The 17,272-nt window shown below is 34.1% G+C and overlaps 2 protein-coding genes across 2 annotated transcripts; one reads left to right on the top strand and one right to left on the bottom strand.

Annotated features, from left to right (window-relative positions):
- The first annotated feature begins 11,084 nt into the window (after positions 1 to 11,084).
- On the top strand, positions 11,085 to 14,225 carry LOC133691792 (inactive TPR repeat-containing thioredoxin TTL3-like). Its single transcript, XM_062112385.1, has 6 exons — positions 11,085 to 11,219; positions 11,348 to 12,300; positions 12,411 to 12,606; positions 12,737 to 12,909; positions 13,478 to 13,811; positions 13,913 to 14,225. Exons 2-6 carry the CDS (start codon positions 11,360 to 11,362, stop codon positions 14,069 to 14,071), a joined length of 1,803 nt encoding a protein of 600 aa, XP_061968369.1. The 5' UTR covers positions 11,085 to 11,219; positions 11,348 to 11,359; the 3' UTR covers positions 14,072 to 14,225.
- Positions 14,226 to 14,964: 739 nt separating this feature from the next.
- Positions 14,965 to 16,874, bottom strand: LOC133691401 (uncharacterized). The gene is made up of 2 exons (XM_062111890.1): positions 15,466 to 16,874; positions 14,965 to 15,340 (listed from the first exon to the last, which is right to left on the bottom strand). The coding sequence occupies exon 1, from the start codon at positions 16,532 to 16,534 to the stop codon at positions 15,518 to 15,520; it is 1,017 nt and encodes a 338-aa protein (XP_061967874.1). The 5' UTR covers positions 16,535 to 16,874; the 3' UTR covers positions 14,965 to 15,340; positions 15,466 to 15,517.
- Between the last annotated feature and the right edge of the window lie 398 nt (positions 16,875 to 17,272).

Raw genomic sequence — 17,272 nt, 5'->3', positions numbered from 1 at the left:
TTAGAGAGTGCAGGGTGGGGTCTCCATTGGAGTAGAGAAAGAGTTGCCGGTGGCTGGCGACGGGTCAAAATCAAAGTGAATGATAAAGAAAGAGGGAGGGACTAGGGAGGGTGGGTTAACAGGCAATGAATGTGAAAGCAAGAAAGTGATGGGAACACTGAATTAATAAAAGTCTGGAAATACAGTAGAAGATAAAAAGAAGAAAAGTAAGAGTATGAAAAGGGAACAAATACTTGGTTCTTTGCCTAGCTAAAATACATGAATAATTAAAGTGAGCAAAAATTCATTCCACCGCCCCGATTACTCACTATTTTGATGTTCACACTCTACATTAGCATATACTTGTGATTTGAATTTGTTCTTTCCTGTCCAATACGAATTAACAGCACTACTTTTATTATAAGAAAAAAGAGGACATATATATATATAAAGGGTTTTAATATATTTCTTTCAGGGAAGAGATTCCCCCCTCCTTATTGTTGCTCGACCTATCACTAGCTAACATCTTTGGTCAGTAGAGAAAACTTCAGTTCGGGAAATAACATTCAATTTCAACCTCTATAATTTGTGAAATTAATTCGTAAGCATGGTTTGATGATGATACACCAAGGACTTCAAACCAAATCTAGGTCAGCCTTTGACCAAGTCAGAGCTCAGGAACAAAATCCAAGTTATAATTGAGCAAGATCAGAGAATCTTTTGCCATCTTCGTCATCTGAAATTAGGATTCAAAGGATAATATTTTCCTTCACCTTGTAACTTTCAATTCTATTTTACTACTAATTTAAAACTTTTAAAAATAAAAACTTTGTTTCATGTAATATTCTTTCCCTTTCTTTAGTTGTGGAATTGTGAATGATTGCTGATAAATACAAGTCTCGTTGCAATCTTCACTTAATCTTTGATACCCTTGTACACTATTTTTTTTCGAGGGTTGATGCCTAGTTTTATTCTTTCGAGACTTAGAATAATAAAAAGAAAGAAAAAACTTTTAGAGAGTATATGATTTAGCTTGGATACGTCGGTTCACCCACATCCAAGTTCGCTGCAACCATCAGAGCTAAAAAGTAATCAATTTCCACTTCCTTTTATACTACTATATACTTTAAACAAATGCCTACATAATGCACTTTAATTTATGTGTAAAACTGTGCTTGATACAAGGGAAAACGATTATAAAATATCAGAAATACAATTATTTGAGGCAAATGTCTTTGTCAAATGCACGTGTACTATTATCTTATTCTCTGTGGTGCTTATTGGCCTATTTATGAGCTACATGTAAGCCAAATTGATTTCTCTTCATGTCTTTCATGCCTTCACGGAACATAAATTTGATTGCGCTACCTTTCACATCCACCCTTCCGCTGCTTTGCTTCGTGCTTCTGTCCAAAAAATGGCTTCCTAGGAGACAAGGGTTTCAAGCTGCTAGGTGAATATTAAGCTTATAGGTCAACTATCCATCGATGGAGTGTGTGTGTGTGTGTGTCTATATATATATATATATATATATATATATATATATATATATATATATATATATATGGGACGGAATATTACTTGAGAAAAATTCTGAACACCTCGAACAAGAAAAATTAAACTGCTTACTTATCAATGTTTTTTTCTCTTATCGAAATGTTGGGTTTTGAAAATTAATGTTTGGTAATTCTGCATATATATGATCATTATCTAGTATAAGACGATATCCTCATTCATAAATGAATAAATAAATAAGACGCCCATCTCTAGTTGGTTGCTGTAAGTTGCAACCATACCATATACAAATATCCCATCACATTAAAACCCATATATATATATATATATATAACCTAACTGAGGATCTCGTACGTGCAGGCTAGGCAAACCTTTTTCAACAAAAAAATTAATTTTTGCCTTTTAGCTTTTCTAGCCTTTTATGATTCGAACCAAAATATGGTGTAACGCCCGTGCTTTCAAGGATATGGTGGTTCAACTAAATTCTTGAATTTTGTTATATGCAGGAATTGCCCTACCTATGAATATGGGGAATTGAAGTCTGTTGATGAGAATATGGTGACTAGCTCACCTAGAAATTCTAAGCCATCAATGGAATGAGATTTATAGGTGGGGGCTCATTAAGCCGACTATGTCTTGTTGCATTTTACTTAGTAGAAACTTCTACGGATGTTAATAAGACACACAAACGTGAGAAATCTTCTTTGTTTATTCTTATTCTGACCAAACATATTATGATCTCCGAAGGAGGAAGAGACTACAGAAGGTTTCCCTTTTCCTTCTATTTTCGTTATGTTTGTTTAGCATAAAGGATAATTTCTCATCTTTTCATTTAATTTAAGAATGAGAAGGGATTCGGAAAAGTTAAAGGAATTTTAAAAATTCTTAGCTCATTAATTTTTGTGGGTCATTAATTTTATTTTTCCATCAAAATTATGTCTCAAAAGGGTGATCGGATTATGAAGGAACACACTTTGATGAATGTAAGACCAAAAAACATCTCAAACCATATTTGGTGGTTTACTGTTGATATTTGAAATAAACACTTTCCAATGCTCTTTTATTGCCACCACAAAAATTGAGATGTGCCATTTCAAGTATACAATCTTAAGAGTCATGTTGTTACATGGTTAAACTTTCAGGGGAATGCTGACGAAAGCACAACTGGAAAAACACAATGGACAGTAATAGCTCTCAAGATAGTGTTAAAATCAACAACGTCAACAAAATAGTAGCGTTGACAAAATCAACAACATTGATTAACAATAAGTTGAGATTTGGATAATGGACGGTCCAAAACATGTAGAGGCACATCAAAATTGACAGTATGGGGATGAAAGTTAAACATTGAGTTTATGATAAAAAGTAACAACAAAGTTGTGGTGGTTTTCAGATATTACTAGTTGAGTGAAAGATTGTCCAAATCATAAATAATGGGCTTTCAAACAAGAGGTATGACTGTAAATGCTTTATAAAGTCACCAAGTTCATAGAAACATGGAGGAGACTACCCAATACTTGTTGGAATGAAACCACTAAAGTTCATAATAATCATGAGGAAAAACCGCCCCACTTTGTTATGAAATATAAGGATCTAAGATTTGCTTTGTAACTTCCATAAAATTATCTATAAATAGGTTTGAAAGTTTTTGTTGTATAGTATGCAAGCTTGATACAAGTTTTGTGCATAACACATACATATTTGTGTAATTCCTTTGTTAAGAGAGTTAACAAGAGGTTATGCCTATAAATCTTATTGTGTACTTTACTTTTCTTACACTACTTTGCTTGTGTTAATTCCACTTACGCAATTAAAAGTGTGGGAACTTCTTGGATTTAGTGAATACATATAGTCGTAGGCAAACACAAGTAAATGGACGAGGAAAAACTAAATGTAATAGGACTAAACTGTCCTATAAAGGCTGAATTTTGTGAGCGAAAATTTATAATTTTGACATATTTTCTCTAAAATTTAAAGTTTAAAAGTCAGGACATCACTGAAAATAGTTAATCTACATAGGTGATTTATGCTACGCCACAGACTAACTTAATATTTTTTCAATGTAAAAAAAACACTAATATAAGGATAAATTTATCAAAATTAATTTGATAATAACTAATAGATGATGTGTAAAAGACTATGATTTCATATAAGAAGTTATTTGATTTTTTTAGAAGGGCAAAAAAATTATTATATTATTCCAATCCATAACATAATAATTTAGGGCCACAATGATTTTCTAATTCTTTTTAGTTTTTTTATTGAATTAGTTTCTCAATTATAAAAAAGATTCTGTTTTTCCTAGAAAAAATATTGTTAAGAAAAAGAGAGAGAGTAAAAAAAACACACCATACCAAATTTAGAGCAATTATTCTCATATTCAAATTTATATCGCTTTTTTAACATGTAAAAGCGGAATCTATTGGTAAATATTTATAATGGGATCCACCTCGAGAGAGAGAGAGAGAGAACTGAAATTGAGAATGAGTCCTCGCTTTCTCTTTAGGCCCAATGTTAGATGATCATTATAGGCTTAATTTAGGAAAAACAAACCTCTTAGGCCCAGTAAGTGCAACTGAATTTCAGCACAGCTCCTTATCGGATGGAGTTTAGCTCTTTGGTTTCTTTCTTCAAACCGAGGCTCACCAGGAGGGGAAAAAAAAAACTTGGGACGCGGATTCATGTTGGATTGCAGTGATCAAATGTTTTTTTTTTTAGAAATAGGAGTACTGTTTCTATTTTGCTATGAATATTTTTTTTTTTACGAGGAGAGATTCTGTTACTTAAGAAGTACGATTTGCGTTGTCCAAGGCATGCGCAAGAAACGAGAGATTGTTGCTTATATCGTGGTGTTCTTGAATAAGGTTTCAAGGATAAATAATGGGTCCTTTGATTTTCTTTTCTTTCTTTCTTCTTTGAAACCTTCCTGGTGTTTAATTTTTGATGCGTAGGATGGAGAAACAAGCTCTATGCTTACAGGTAGTACTTGAATTTTTAGTTCTTAAGTTCCAAGGGTTCATTGTTGTTGTTTCTGAAAGAATGAGTTAGGAAGAGTAGGTTGGTGAATTGATGGTATCTTTTCTAGTGAGTGGCAACGGGAAAGATTCTTTGGCATGGATTTTTATGTGAGGAAGACCAATTGCTTGAATGAGTATGATTTTTCAAAAAAGAGATATTGTGCTTTGATGTCTTTTCAGATTTTTTTTTGATGTGTGCATGCATTACACTACATGTCTGTATTATTTATTCGGTAAAATATTTGAGTGTCGTAAGTGTATTTTTTTAAAAAAAATTACAAATTCAATAACTTGAATTATAGTATTGATTAACTAAATAAACTGATTTTATTTTAATTACATGAAAAAAAAACAATAATAGCAAACAAATAAAAAACAAGATTGTTTAATTTTTAGCTAATTCGAGAGCACGATATACATGTAATCTACATATTAAAAGACGAGATAGTCCTGATTAACTTGATAAATCTTCATTCTACATTATAAAAATAAGATAATTTATTTTTAAAAAAATAATTTCAAACAATGATATCATAAAAAATAATAATAAGAAATTGATGTTTCTTTGTTGTCATTTTATTTCAATTCAAAAGTGATTTGCACTCAAATTCTAAAGCTTTCAAATGGATATATCATTAATGCGGAACTTCCTTCAAATACAAAATTTATTTCTAATCTCCATCTTTTTCCATCATTTTTATTTTTAATTGTACCTCTGTCTTGTTCGTGGAGGTCGATCCACTTTCATGCTATCTTCCTTCATAATGTCCCTTAAATAATAATCCGACTTCATATTTTAAGCTGATACCTTACCTTACTGCCAACAGCAACACATGAGGCTGGATGGACTCAACAAAGGGTCCTGTAAACCTTTGTTTGGCATAGAAAAAGTGCTGTCTGGCTATTGGACCTGCTCGAACGCAAGAGTTTGATAGCCTGGGCCCACTACGAAGAAGAGTTCAATAAACAATGGCCCAGAAAACAGAGTGAGGTAGTTGAAAGAGGAGCAAGAAAGATGTGGCTTCATCTGCACTCCATTTGGCTGCTCCTGCAAACTTTCTTACATAGATTATAACTATATTAAGAGGCAATTACCAAAGCGCAGTTCACAGATATTTACTAAAATCATGAAACTCAAGATCCATTAACCTAATTTTAAATGATAAAATTAAAAAAATAATTTATAAAAAAACATAAAAAACCAAAGTTAACGTGATTAATATGTTATATATTCTCAATAAAATTTGTATATCATAACGTTACTAGTTTTGGATAATGTTAGTTATTTAACGGTGATTCTCAGTATCAATTAAATGCTGATTAATATGGTTTTTTTATGTTGATGAGGGAAGTTTACAGAGACCGGAGAAAAGGACCCATAATGTCTAGCTGGGGTTGATCCCGAGGTGAAGCAAATCCGATGAGCCCAATCTGCTTTCTCCTGAAGCTTGGGTAAAGGGTAGTAGAGTGTGTTCTGTGTACGTTTCAAGGGCTTCAGATCATGTGACCGCTTGCTTTTCTTTACGCAAAATGCACTTGCAGCCCTTTCCGCACTGTCCACGCATCTCTCCTGCTCTCTTTTAATCATTGAATCCCAAACCTTAGCCAATGCAATCACATGTGCCGACCTCCAACATTTTCCACAACCTCATCCAAGCATCAATTTTTAACTCTTCCAACCTTCCATTCAAAGCTTAACACAAGGGCTATACCATTACTTTTATTAAGATTCCACCGTGTATGAGAAGTTCCTTGGAAAATTACTGTAGATCAAAGGTTTATATATATATATATATATAAAACATCCGCACCTGGTTTGAGAGTTGTTAGAGTCTTGTGGGAGCAAGAATCCCTGCTGCAGGGAGATTGGTTACCCTTCTTTGTATTGAAGTCTCGTTAACCATGAAGAATGTTTTGGTGAAAGGTGTTCAGTGAGAATGAACTGACTTTTTGCTTACTTTCCACAAACAATATTATTGATGAAATCATAAAAAAAACTTCATATAAAAATTGGACTTTTCATGGTCTGCTATGAAACTGGAGCAAGATGTGTGAACTTGACTGAACTTGTGTATGAGAGTTCTTGAAAAAGTAAGTGTCTCGCTGGTGTAGATCGAGGAACTCTCCAATATTTAAGTTTGTAATTGTACATGGGGAAGATGATAATGTATAGAAAAAAAAATGAGAGTATATAGTGCGTGTATCTTGCTCGGTGTGGCTCTAGAGAGTTCGTGGGGTGAAAAGTTTGTTTCCAAAGTTTGTCCTTGCATGCTTGTGAGACTCGGTGTATTCTTAACATATATAGCTTAGACATTTCTTCATGGGTGAAGAATTGTGTTATTGGCCAACCAAGATGGTTCATCAGATGGAATTGGTTGTTGGCTAGGCACAATCGACTAATCAATCTGGTCGCCTTAAGGGGCAATCATACCTAATCGTGCTAAAATATATACACCTAAAATAGAGAAAACTTGTATCATTATCAAGAAGAGAGAAAATTTTGGACTTGTCAAGCTTATGCCATTCTATACTGATATATGAATCTCTAATGTTGAATTATCCTTAACGGCATTCAATCTCATCTTAGCCATTTTTAAATCATTAAGGGTGTGTTAGATTTTTTTTGTTTGCTTAAAATATTTTTCTTATATATTTTCAGATTATTTTGATGTGCCGATGTCAAAAAATAATTTTTAAAATAAAAAAAACTTCATTTTAATATATTTGTAAACAAAAAACATTTTAAACCATCACCGCTATCACTATCTTAAACAGGAACCTAAATCTCCAGTCAATATCCTTTTTCTTAGCTCTACCACTTATACACTTAAGTTGATTAAAACCCAACTAAAATAAACAAAAGTCATATTAAAAAAATCTTAATCTTAACTATTTCAACTACTAATCGACTATAAAATTATGTATATTAAAAAAACCAAATCTAAAGCACAAAAAGGAGATAAAATGAATCATGAACAAAACAAAAATTAAATATTAGGAAGATTTTAGAGAGTTAGGTATAACAAATGTTAATTAGAAATAGGAAGTGTCGCTGCGAGCTTCGCTTTGTCAGGTGTTTTTCTCCTTTGACGCCAACAACTTTCAGACAAGATTTGGGTCAGCATAAAAAAAATAATTAAGAAGAAATCAAGTCAATAGATAATGGAAGATTCAGAGAAATTCCTCTTTTCGTCTCCAAAAAAAAGTAAAGGGTTTAACACCTCACAGGGGAATGATTAATTTTGCTATTTCATCCAAACTTTCAGTATACTTGATTTTTAGATACGAATTTGATCTTGACTTAAGAACAACAGCGGCATTATGCAATGCCAATTTGATTTATATTGAATTTGTGAAATTAATAATTCTTTTAGAAGGGGCGAGCTCTTGCTGAGTTATTTTTTTTTAATAAATGAGCGAATTCTTGTTCATAAAAAACAAAAGCATTCTTCTAGACACTGGACTGTCTTCACAGGACAGGCCAGCATAAGGGTGACAGCAGGAGACATTATTAGTTCGTGTTTGGTTTAGGATATTTTACGCGCTTTTCAATATTTTGACCCTAACTATTTAAGCTTGGCTTGTGGCTCATTTCAGAACAAGTTGATTATTAATATTTTCTTTTCTTGTTGTGAGGCTATCCATGGCATCCTATTATTTTCTTTTCTGGTCCTTCATATTTCAATCATTCCCTGAGGCTCTGATGCAACGAAAAGTAAAAAACAATGAAAGTTATTATAAGTTAAAACCTTTAAGAATCAAGAATATAGCAATGAAGACATTAAAAATATTTATTTTTTATTCATTTTAGTTTTATTTGTTAAAAGGTTATTGTAACTTTTTATATAAAAAAAACTAGAAAATCCTATTAATACCGAATAAAAAAAACTGCACTCTTCAAATAAAAAAACAAAAAAACTAGAAGAAAATTTCTAGTTTAAAAAAGAAAAACTAAAAATAATCAAGAAAGATATTTACATCAATTTCCTTTCAATATATTCAGCTAAACGTCAAAATTGATACTTGCAATTATAATTCTTTGATCCGACTAAAAGGAATGAAGGTCATTGTTTTGTTTCAACTAATTTGATGGAAGTCAAATTTTGCAATGCCGTCCAAAGCAGTAGTTATTGCAGGAGATATTAGGTCTTTGTTTTGTCAAGGGTTAGCTAGAAGCCGGCACCCACCGGTTAAAATTCTGATTATAGTTATTTTTTATCTAAAAATATATTAAAATAATATTATTTTTATTTTTTTTAAAATTATTTTTAAGGATCATAATAATTTGAGAATATAAAAAAATATTAATTTAAAATAAAAAATAAAAAAATTAATTTTTTAAAAATACTTCTAAAATGCAAAATCATACCGTCATCGTCACTTCTCTTTAAACCTCGTTTGCGTGAAATTTACTATGAGCACAAAACGACACCAAAAACCGCTGACAAAGAAAGTAGATCCGATCAAAAGAAGAGAGAGGGGGTCAGCGCAAAGAAGAATTAAAGGCAAATAGACAGCTGGTCGTCATTAGTGCCATGCTGGCCGTCTCTAGGAAGAATGCACGTGGCAGGCGTTTAAGCCGCAAGATATATGCATTAAACACCGTTTGCAATCACCGAATACCCTTTTTTTTGGTTCATGTAATTCTAAGATAACTATTAAAGCAGCGTTTTATAATGTGATAACTGTGTTTTTTAAATGTTTGTTTTTTTAAAAAAAATATATTTTTATTTTTAAAATTAACATATCAAAACAATTTAAAAATATAAAAAAATATAATTTATTTTAAACATTGTTCATAAAGGGCACCTAAATTTCGTTCAATTACGCCGGATATTGATATATTTTCGTAATCAAGACCAAATCAGTGGATTTCTGTTCACGTATGAAAAAAGGACAGCTATTGCAGGCTACAAACGTGTGCTTTCGCTGTAATTGGACCAACTCAAGACAACCTCAGGGTATTTTCGGTCAAAAAAGTCCTGACGAATTGCCACCGAACTTGATTTGGGTTTTCTTCAAGAACAAGAAGAAGAAGAAAAGCAAGGGCAGTTAAGTACAGGCAAACAAGCCTTGTGCTGAGTGATCACTACCTTCAATTGCAAGTGAGTTACATAGTTTCCGACTCCAAATCATACGAATATATAGAGAAGTTCTCTCGTCCAATATGCAAGGAAAATCTTTAATAAGTGAAATGAAGTGATTGCAGGGAGTCAAGCTCTTTGCTTTTCGCTATGGAAAAAGTATATTTGGAACAGATTTAATAATAAGATAAAAAAAAAATGAGATTTTAAAAATCACATATTTTCGAACCGAAAATCCCATGTGCTGAAGCTTGTATATCAGCCATGATAATTTCCTGATACATGGACCGACCTCTGTATTTCATTTAACATTCATGGGGCCACCGGGTTGCGTATTGGGAGGTCTTTATACATTTGCATTTTTAACACTTTAATTTGAGGTGCAATTCTTTAACAAGAACCTTTCCTTTTTGTTTGTTTTGTGTCATTAAATGGGACTCTTTGTCTACCATCTTAAAAGAGTTTTCGGCAGAACATTTTGATGAAGAGAATAAAAAAATATATAAAAAAAATGGGGAAGAGAAGTTACTGTACCTCAAGTAAGATTTGATCATTTTTTTTTTTCAAATCTTACCCTTATTCTTTTTATTCTTCAAAATTTTTTATATTAATAATCTTTTTTGCTTTTGAAAGTTTTTTTTATTAATAATTTTTTTCATGGTTTTATTCTTTAAAATTAAATTGGTTGGACTTGGGAATTAAATTTCTTAGTTAAACCCGTGTCTTGAATTTCATGGGTTGAGAGTTTTAGAGATTAGATCAAGTTTAGGAGGTTCGTTTAAGTTTGTTTTTATTTTTATTTTTTTAATATGATATTTTTTTATTTTTATCCCTTTTTTTAGTTTTACTTTGTTATTTTTTATGATTTACCTTCAATGGGGTTAACCCTGGTTAGAATCATCGGTTTCAAAGGTTAACACGGGTTGACTTTTTTTTATCTTTTTTTTTAAATTGATTTATTTCAATTTTATCCTTCAAATATTTTTCCTTACTTTTTTCTCTGTGAGATTATCCTTATCTTATATTCATGATCATGGAGTTTATGAGTTCACCCGGTTTAACATGGTTTTTTATTGTTTTTATTTTAATTTTTTTAACATTTTTATTTTTTAACATTGATTTGTTTGATAATTCAAATGAGTTCAGATTTAGTTTTTTTTTTAATCTTTTTATGTTGTTATTTTTTTAATTAATTTTATTTTTTATTCATATTATTTAAATTACTAATTAAACCAATAATTCAGTTCTAGAAATTTTTTACCCTGCAATTCTTTTTTTACGTCTTGAAAAAAAAAAAGATCCTGCCTGTGGTGGATAGCAAGCAACGAATATACATGTACTTAATAAAACAAATGTTCCCCAACCTATACACAATTGTTTTTTTTTTTTTTTCATTTTTAAGTCGAGGCCCCAGTTTCGATTCTGTATATCGATTAAGTTGATTTCTTGGAAGCCACCCAAGGAAAATAGGACTCAATAAATACATGTACTTCAAAGGAGGAGGCCTATTGCATTGAATCCTTCCTATTCAAGCCAAATATCTTCTTCTTCTTTCTCTTTTACAATTTCTTCCTCGTCAATTCTTTCATTTGATTCTGCCGAAAGAGTTTTAAACCTTCCTTTCCTACAAAATTTTCAACCCCGGAGAAATCATGCTTACGCTAGCATTTTTAACGGCCTTTTCTTTTGGTTGAGAAACACTTTGATTCCTTCGTCTATAACGTATTAATTATCTCAAGAGGCAATATAAACCTGGGGTGAATCATGGCAGAAATCACAACATACTCGATGGAGCACGGATTAGGCTGTGGCCCAGGATGGAGAGCTTTCCTATGCCGGCATTTCTGGCCGAGAAAAACATCAGTGCATTCACTGCCTGCAGAAAGCACCAACAATATCCTCGGCCTGCCCAGTATTGATAATAATTCAGAGAGACAGCAAAGCAAACCCCAGCCTGTCGTCCTTGATTCCTCCAATTTGCCCAAGTCTTCCCCACAAGTAGAAAAGAAACAGAAGAGTTTGCATCGTTCAAGGCCTTCGACTTTTCATCAAAACAAAGAAGGTTCAAGTTCGGGCGGGATCAAAGTGTCCCAAACCAATAAGACTAATCTAAGAAGGGACTCCAACAATGATTCCAGAGAGCTTGGCAGGATTGTCATAACTAATCATCAAAAGTCCAATGACAACAAGGTTCTTGTTCGAGCCACTTCTGGCAATGTAATGTTGCGAGGTCATCTGGGCAACCTAAGACAGTCAGGGAATGGGAATTTTATAGGGAATGATAGTCCTAATGCTACTGTTAGGACTGTGGATTACCTTCACAAGAACCTTCAAGAGGCAAATTTATCGTCTAGACCCAGAAATTGCTACAGTAAACTTGGCAGTAATAGTGTTATGGGGAACATTGTGAGGCAGCCTAGTGGTGAATTTCGGCAGGGACAAGGTCTGATAACCAGCATGGATCCTGAAGTTTTAAAGAATAAGGGAAATGAGAGGTACAAGCAAGGAAGATATGAACAGGCCTTGGTTTGGTATGATCGTGCAATTTCTCTTGATTCAAAGAAGGCAACATATAGATGTAATAGAAGTGCAGCTTTGATAGGATTAGGCCGTCTTACAGAAGCTGTTGTTGAGTGCAAAGAAGCTATTAGGCTCGATCCATCTTATCAAAGAGCCCATTACCGTTTGGCAACATTATATTTCAGGTCCGCCTTATTTGATTGCCAAGAGAGTTTTGTGCACTAAACAGCTGACAAATTGGAACTTGTGTGATCTTGCTGTTTTATTGTATAATAATGTGAATTTCATAATGCAGACTGGGAGAAACAGAGAAAGCTCTGTATCACTACAAACAGTCAGGCCCCAATACTGACTCCAAGGAAGTTGCTCAAGCTCAGGCACTTCAAATGCACCTGAACAGGTGCACTGAAGCTCGAAAACTAAAAGAATGGAATAGATTGCTGAAGGAGACTGAGCGCTCAATTTCCTCTGGTGCTGATTCAGCTCCACAGGTGAGCAATCTTGGACCTTTTTTCTTGGTATTGCCATGGAAGAGGACAATGGCACTAGTAGAATTGTATATACTGCCTGTAGTTGTGGAGCTTGTAATGCTTAAGCAGGTTACTTCTGTTTTACACTTAGGTTTATGCTATGCAAGCCGAGGCACTATTGAGGCTCCACAGGCATCAAGAAGCCTACACGGCCTACCAAAAGGGACCGAATTTTTCTGTTGACTTTTATACCAAGTTATTTGGTCTGACTGTAGCACCTTATATCTTAATGATCGGGGCACGGATTTACATGGCTGCGGGCAGGTTGGTAAAATCATTTGAGGTATTTTAGAAAAATAAATATTTTTTAATTATGATATTTTTTTAGAAAATAATATTTTTTTCTATTAATATTATTAGAATTTTATCTTGTAACAAACTTATGCGTGAATTAGGCTCTTGTATCCTGAATTCTTGATGTAGAATGTGTCTTGTCCAAGCAATAGTTAAACAAGAAAGAACAATTTGAAACCAGAATACTTCTAATTCTCAGGATTCCACCACTGAAAGAAGTTGATAAAGGAAAAAATGTTGTTCTTTTGGGCCTTTCCTTTTTCTTTTCGTAGGATTTTCAAAGAGAGATGCTAACAAAAGGGGATTGTTGTTCTCGTTTACTTTTTCTTTTCAAGATGCTCTTTGGACTTTTATTTATTTAATTAAAATCACATTAACAAATTAGTTGCCAAATGATGGCATTCTGGTTTTCAAGTTAATTTTTGTAATATTAGCAAAATGATTACATTTTTTAACTTATTATGTAATGATTGTGAATTTAATAGGTACTTGTCATAAAATTGAGCAGTTTTAATCAAACATGTTTGTTGTTTAATAGGTTTGAAGACGCTATGGCTGCAGCTCAGCAAGCGGCTCGACTCGATCCCAGCAACGGGGAGGTTAGCAATGTGGTAAAGAGTGTCAGAGCAGTAGCATCTGCTAGATTGAGTGGTAACTCGTTATTCAAGGCATCAAAATTCACCGAGGCATGTATCGCATATAGTGAAGGCCTAGAACACGACGCTCACAACTCAATTTTGCTCTGCAACCGAGCAGCCTGTAGGTCCAAGCTTGGCCAATATGAAAAGGCTGTAGAAGACTGCACTGCGGCTCTCAGTGTGCAGCCTAATTATAGCAAGGCCAGGCTAAGAAGGGCGCACTGCAATGCCGAGGTAAATTTTGAGTATCACAAATGACTTGAGGTTGTTGAAATTCGAGCCATCGTTCTAATTTCGGTTCAATTTATTTATTATTATTATTTTTTCATGATTAGCTACGAAGATGGGAAGCTTCGATTCAAGATTTTGAGATGTTGATAAGAGAAAGTCCAGCCGATGAGGAGGTGGGCCGGGCCTTGCTTGACGCACAGGCTCAACTTAAGAAGCAACGTGGTGAAGACATCAAGGACCTCAAATATGGTTCTAAATTCTAATTTAGTGTTGGTTTCCAGTGATTAGACACTCTGTAACTTCACCTGAAATTTAAGCATTTGCTGGCGGGTGCCATGGACTAAACGAGAAATACGAGACGTTTTTATTTGATGAGGAAAATAAATTCTTATGAGTGAAATGGCAGCTTCAACTCAATACCCGCTTTACAACCCCTATCCCCTCTTTCTTTTATTTTTTTTGGCATAGACCGAAATATGATCGCTATCCTTGAGCCAGGAGCAGGATCAGTAAATTTGACATGGCTGAGCCATGCACTCCTTCAGTTCCCCTGTCTAACTTTGGACCTCTGGAGGAATTTACTTAAGGTTCTTCTGTTTTCTGATGAAAATTCTGCAGAAGATTCGTATTCTCCACCAAAAATTAACTTGGACAAGCTCATTCTGTGACAAAACGAACATACAAGAGAGACAGGGAATCTGGATCAAATTGCATGCGACTCTTCGATTGTCTCTAGTCTACATGGATGCATGCCTACACGTGCATGCACTATAGAACAACATAAACGATACGAAGCTGGCCGTATATTCAACCGTCGTCATCGTCTATGCAATTCAAAAAAGCCCTACGAAAGAGCATCTAAAGTGGAAGATGCCGTTTAAAATAGTTAAATTAGTAATATGACTTTTAAATAGTATAAATATAATTTTGTATTTTTTTTATTTATTTGTACTCCAATGATAAAAAATTATTTGGAAAAGCTAATTATATTTTAATATATTTAATAAATAATTATTTTAATAATTTAATATGATTTAACAGGTTTAAAATCAATAAGAATGATTCTTAATTAACTAAATATTAAAAGTTGAAATTAAAAAAAAACTCAATTAAATAGAAAAAAAAATAGCCAACCTCAATAAATTTGCTAATCTCATAATAAAAATTAGTTCATTAAACCAGGATAATTAAAAGAAGAAGAAGAAGAAGGAAACCAACATATATTTTTAAAAAATCAAAGGAAAAAAAAGAAGGAATTGTTGCCTTTTGCTACTGCTGTTGTTATACATTGAACAGAAAAGAAAATTTGACATCCCCTGTGCACCCGTTTCAGAAGACGAAGAGAAATTTGTGCAGTGGCCGTCCTTTTATTTACAAAACAGGAATCGTCCCTTTTGACTTTTTGTGTTTGTTGTTATTTCAGAAGAGGAAAACAAGCCCCTGCGAGCAACCGACATTGCTTTCACAAAACAGGAATTGTCCCCTTTAGCTTTAGCTTTGAATAGGAAGGAGAATTTAACTCCCCAGTGTGCCTGTTTCAGAAGAGGAAAAGAAATAGTAAACCGACCTTATTTTCATAGTTAATTAACTTCAATAATTTTGAAAGGAATAGTAGAAAAAGTAAAAAGTAATTATTGAACAGAGGGGAAGTAATTACTTGGCAAGGACTAAGTAAAATGGAAAATGTAGCAGGATCACCAGGTTCATGATCATCTCTTCCAACTTCTACTTCTTGCTACTGTATCTTTCATTCCACCAACAACCCATGTTTCCTTAGCTATATCAGTTGAAAGTTTATAGAAATCTGTATCATAGCTCATCACTACCAAGCTCTCTTTTTTACTGTTTTTTCCCTCTTCCTCCATTAAAGCCTTCAAATTCTTTCCTTTCTTCTGTTCTTGCTTCCTGTCTTGATCTTCTTCTTCTTCTTCCTCTTCTTCCTGCCAACTCTTCGCCGGAGCAGACCTACACCTCATAAGCAGGAGAGCATTTGGTGGTGGAACAGAGGGCGCAGCTAGAGACTCATCATTGCAAGACCTCTCTTTCTGTTTAGCGTCTTCTTCGAAGAACCCAGTAGTGCTATTCTGATTCTCTTGCAGCATCATGAACCATTTAGAAAATATGGTTCTTGAATCCTCTTTGTCAATTCTTCCATCAACACCAACATGGTTTTCTTGATATTCCCCATACTCTTCATATTCTTCTTCATCATTACTAGTGATATCTGATTGAGCTGGAAAGGAACCAAAGCATCGAAAATCGAATCTTATGTTTCTTAAACATGTTAAGAAATGCATTATATCTTTCTTGAATCCCAGGGAGTCAAGCCAGGTTGATTTTTTGGTGCTTTTCCTGCTGATGTGAATCCTTTCAATCTCTTCCATGACTGATTGCCAGTTCTTGCAGGAGCTTGCCTTGTGTCTGACTTTGATCTGCCCAGCGCATGTTACTTTTGGTGATGTTGGTTCTGATAACTCCGAGTCCATTTGCCTGGTTTTAGTCCATAAAAGAGGACTGGCTCGGCTTCCACCAGCCCTAGGGCTGGATTTCTTCAAATGGTGGGGCCATTGTTGTCGGTGGTGGTGGCGGTTCTGGTGGGGTTTGCTGGGTTCTAATGGCCTTGCAGGACTGCAAATGGGTTTGGGCATTAATGTTAGATGGGCTCTAGAAGGAAAACATACTAACAGATCTGCTGATGGAGCTCTCCTGCTTTCTCTTCCTTTCATTTTGATTTTTTTTCAGCTTAATATGAACTAATAACTCAGAGCCTCTCGTTTTCTTGAGCTTGATGACCTATATGGTTTTTTGGGTTTTGATGGGTATGTGTAGAAGGAAGGTTTTAAAAGAAAGGTGGGGAGAGAATTGGCAGCTTTCGAATTCTAGCCTCTCTTTTTTTATTAGTGTCTCTCTTTACCATCAGTCTGTTCATTTTTTCCCAACACTCCCTTTTCTTGCCCTTTGCTTTTCTAATGCTTGCCAAACGTATTTAAAAATTTAGTAAAGAAAGATGGGTGAGAAAGTTGAAACCCACGAGCCCTGTTTCATGAAACCAATCATACCCCCAACTCGTGACTTTGGGAGCCATTGCCAGTTGTTACTCATGCTATCTTGGCTGGTGCCCTCGTAAACTCCAATGCCACCCCCCCTTCATATAAAACAGCTAGCTTTATGCTTGTTAATTAGTATGTTACTGCCATATTATACCAAAAGCTCTCAACTTAATTAAACTGTACTAAATAAACCAAGGTAAAAGCATAGAAATTAAAAAAAAATGTTATTTTAGAGGGAGGCAGGGGGTGCTGGTTTTTTACCAGGTAAAAAAATATAAAAAGCGCACCACCGAAAGTTTCATTAATGGTGAAAATTGGGATTAATTAGTAAAGTGAGTAAGCCATGACGAAGGGCTGCAATGCACTTGAGAGCATGGGGGAGATGGCCCCCTCCAATCACCACACCTTGCGTTA

This window comes from Populus nigra, chromosome 4 (assembly GCF_951802175.1).
Source record: "Populus nigra chromosome 4, ddPopNigr1.1, whole genome shotgun sequence".
Taxonomy (NCBI): domain Eukaryota; kingdom Viridiplantae; phylum Streptophyta; class Magnoliopsida; order Malpighiales; family Salicaceae; genus Populus; species Populus nigra.
This window is presented reverse-complemented; position numbering and strand designations above follow the sequence as displayed.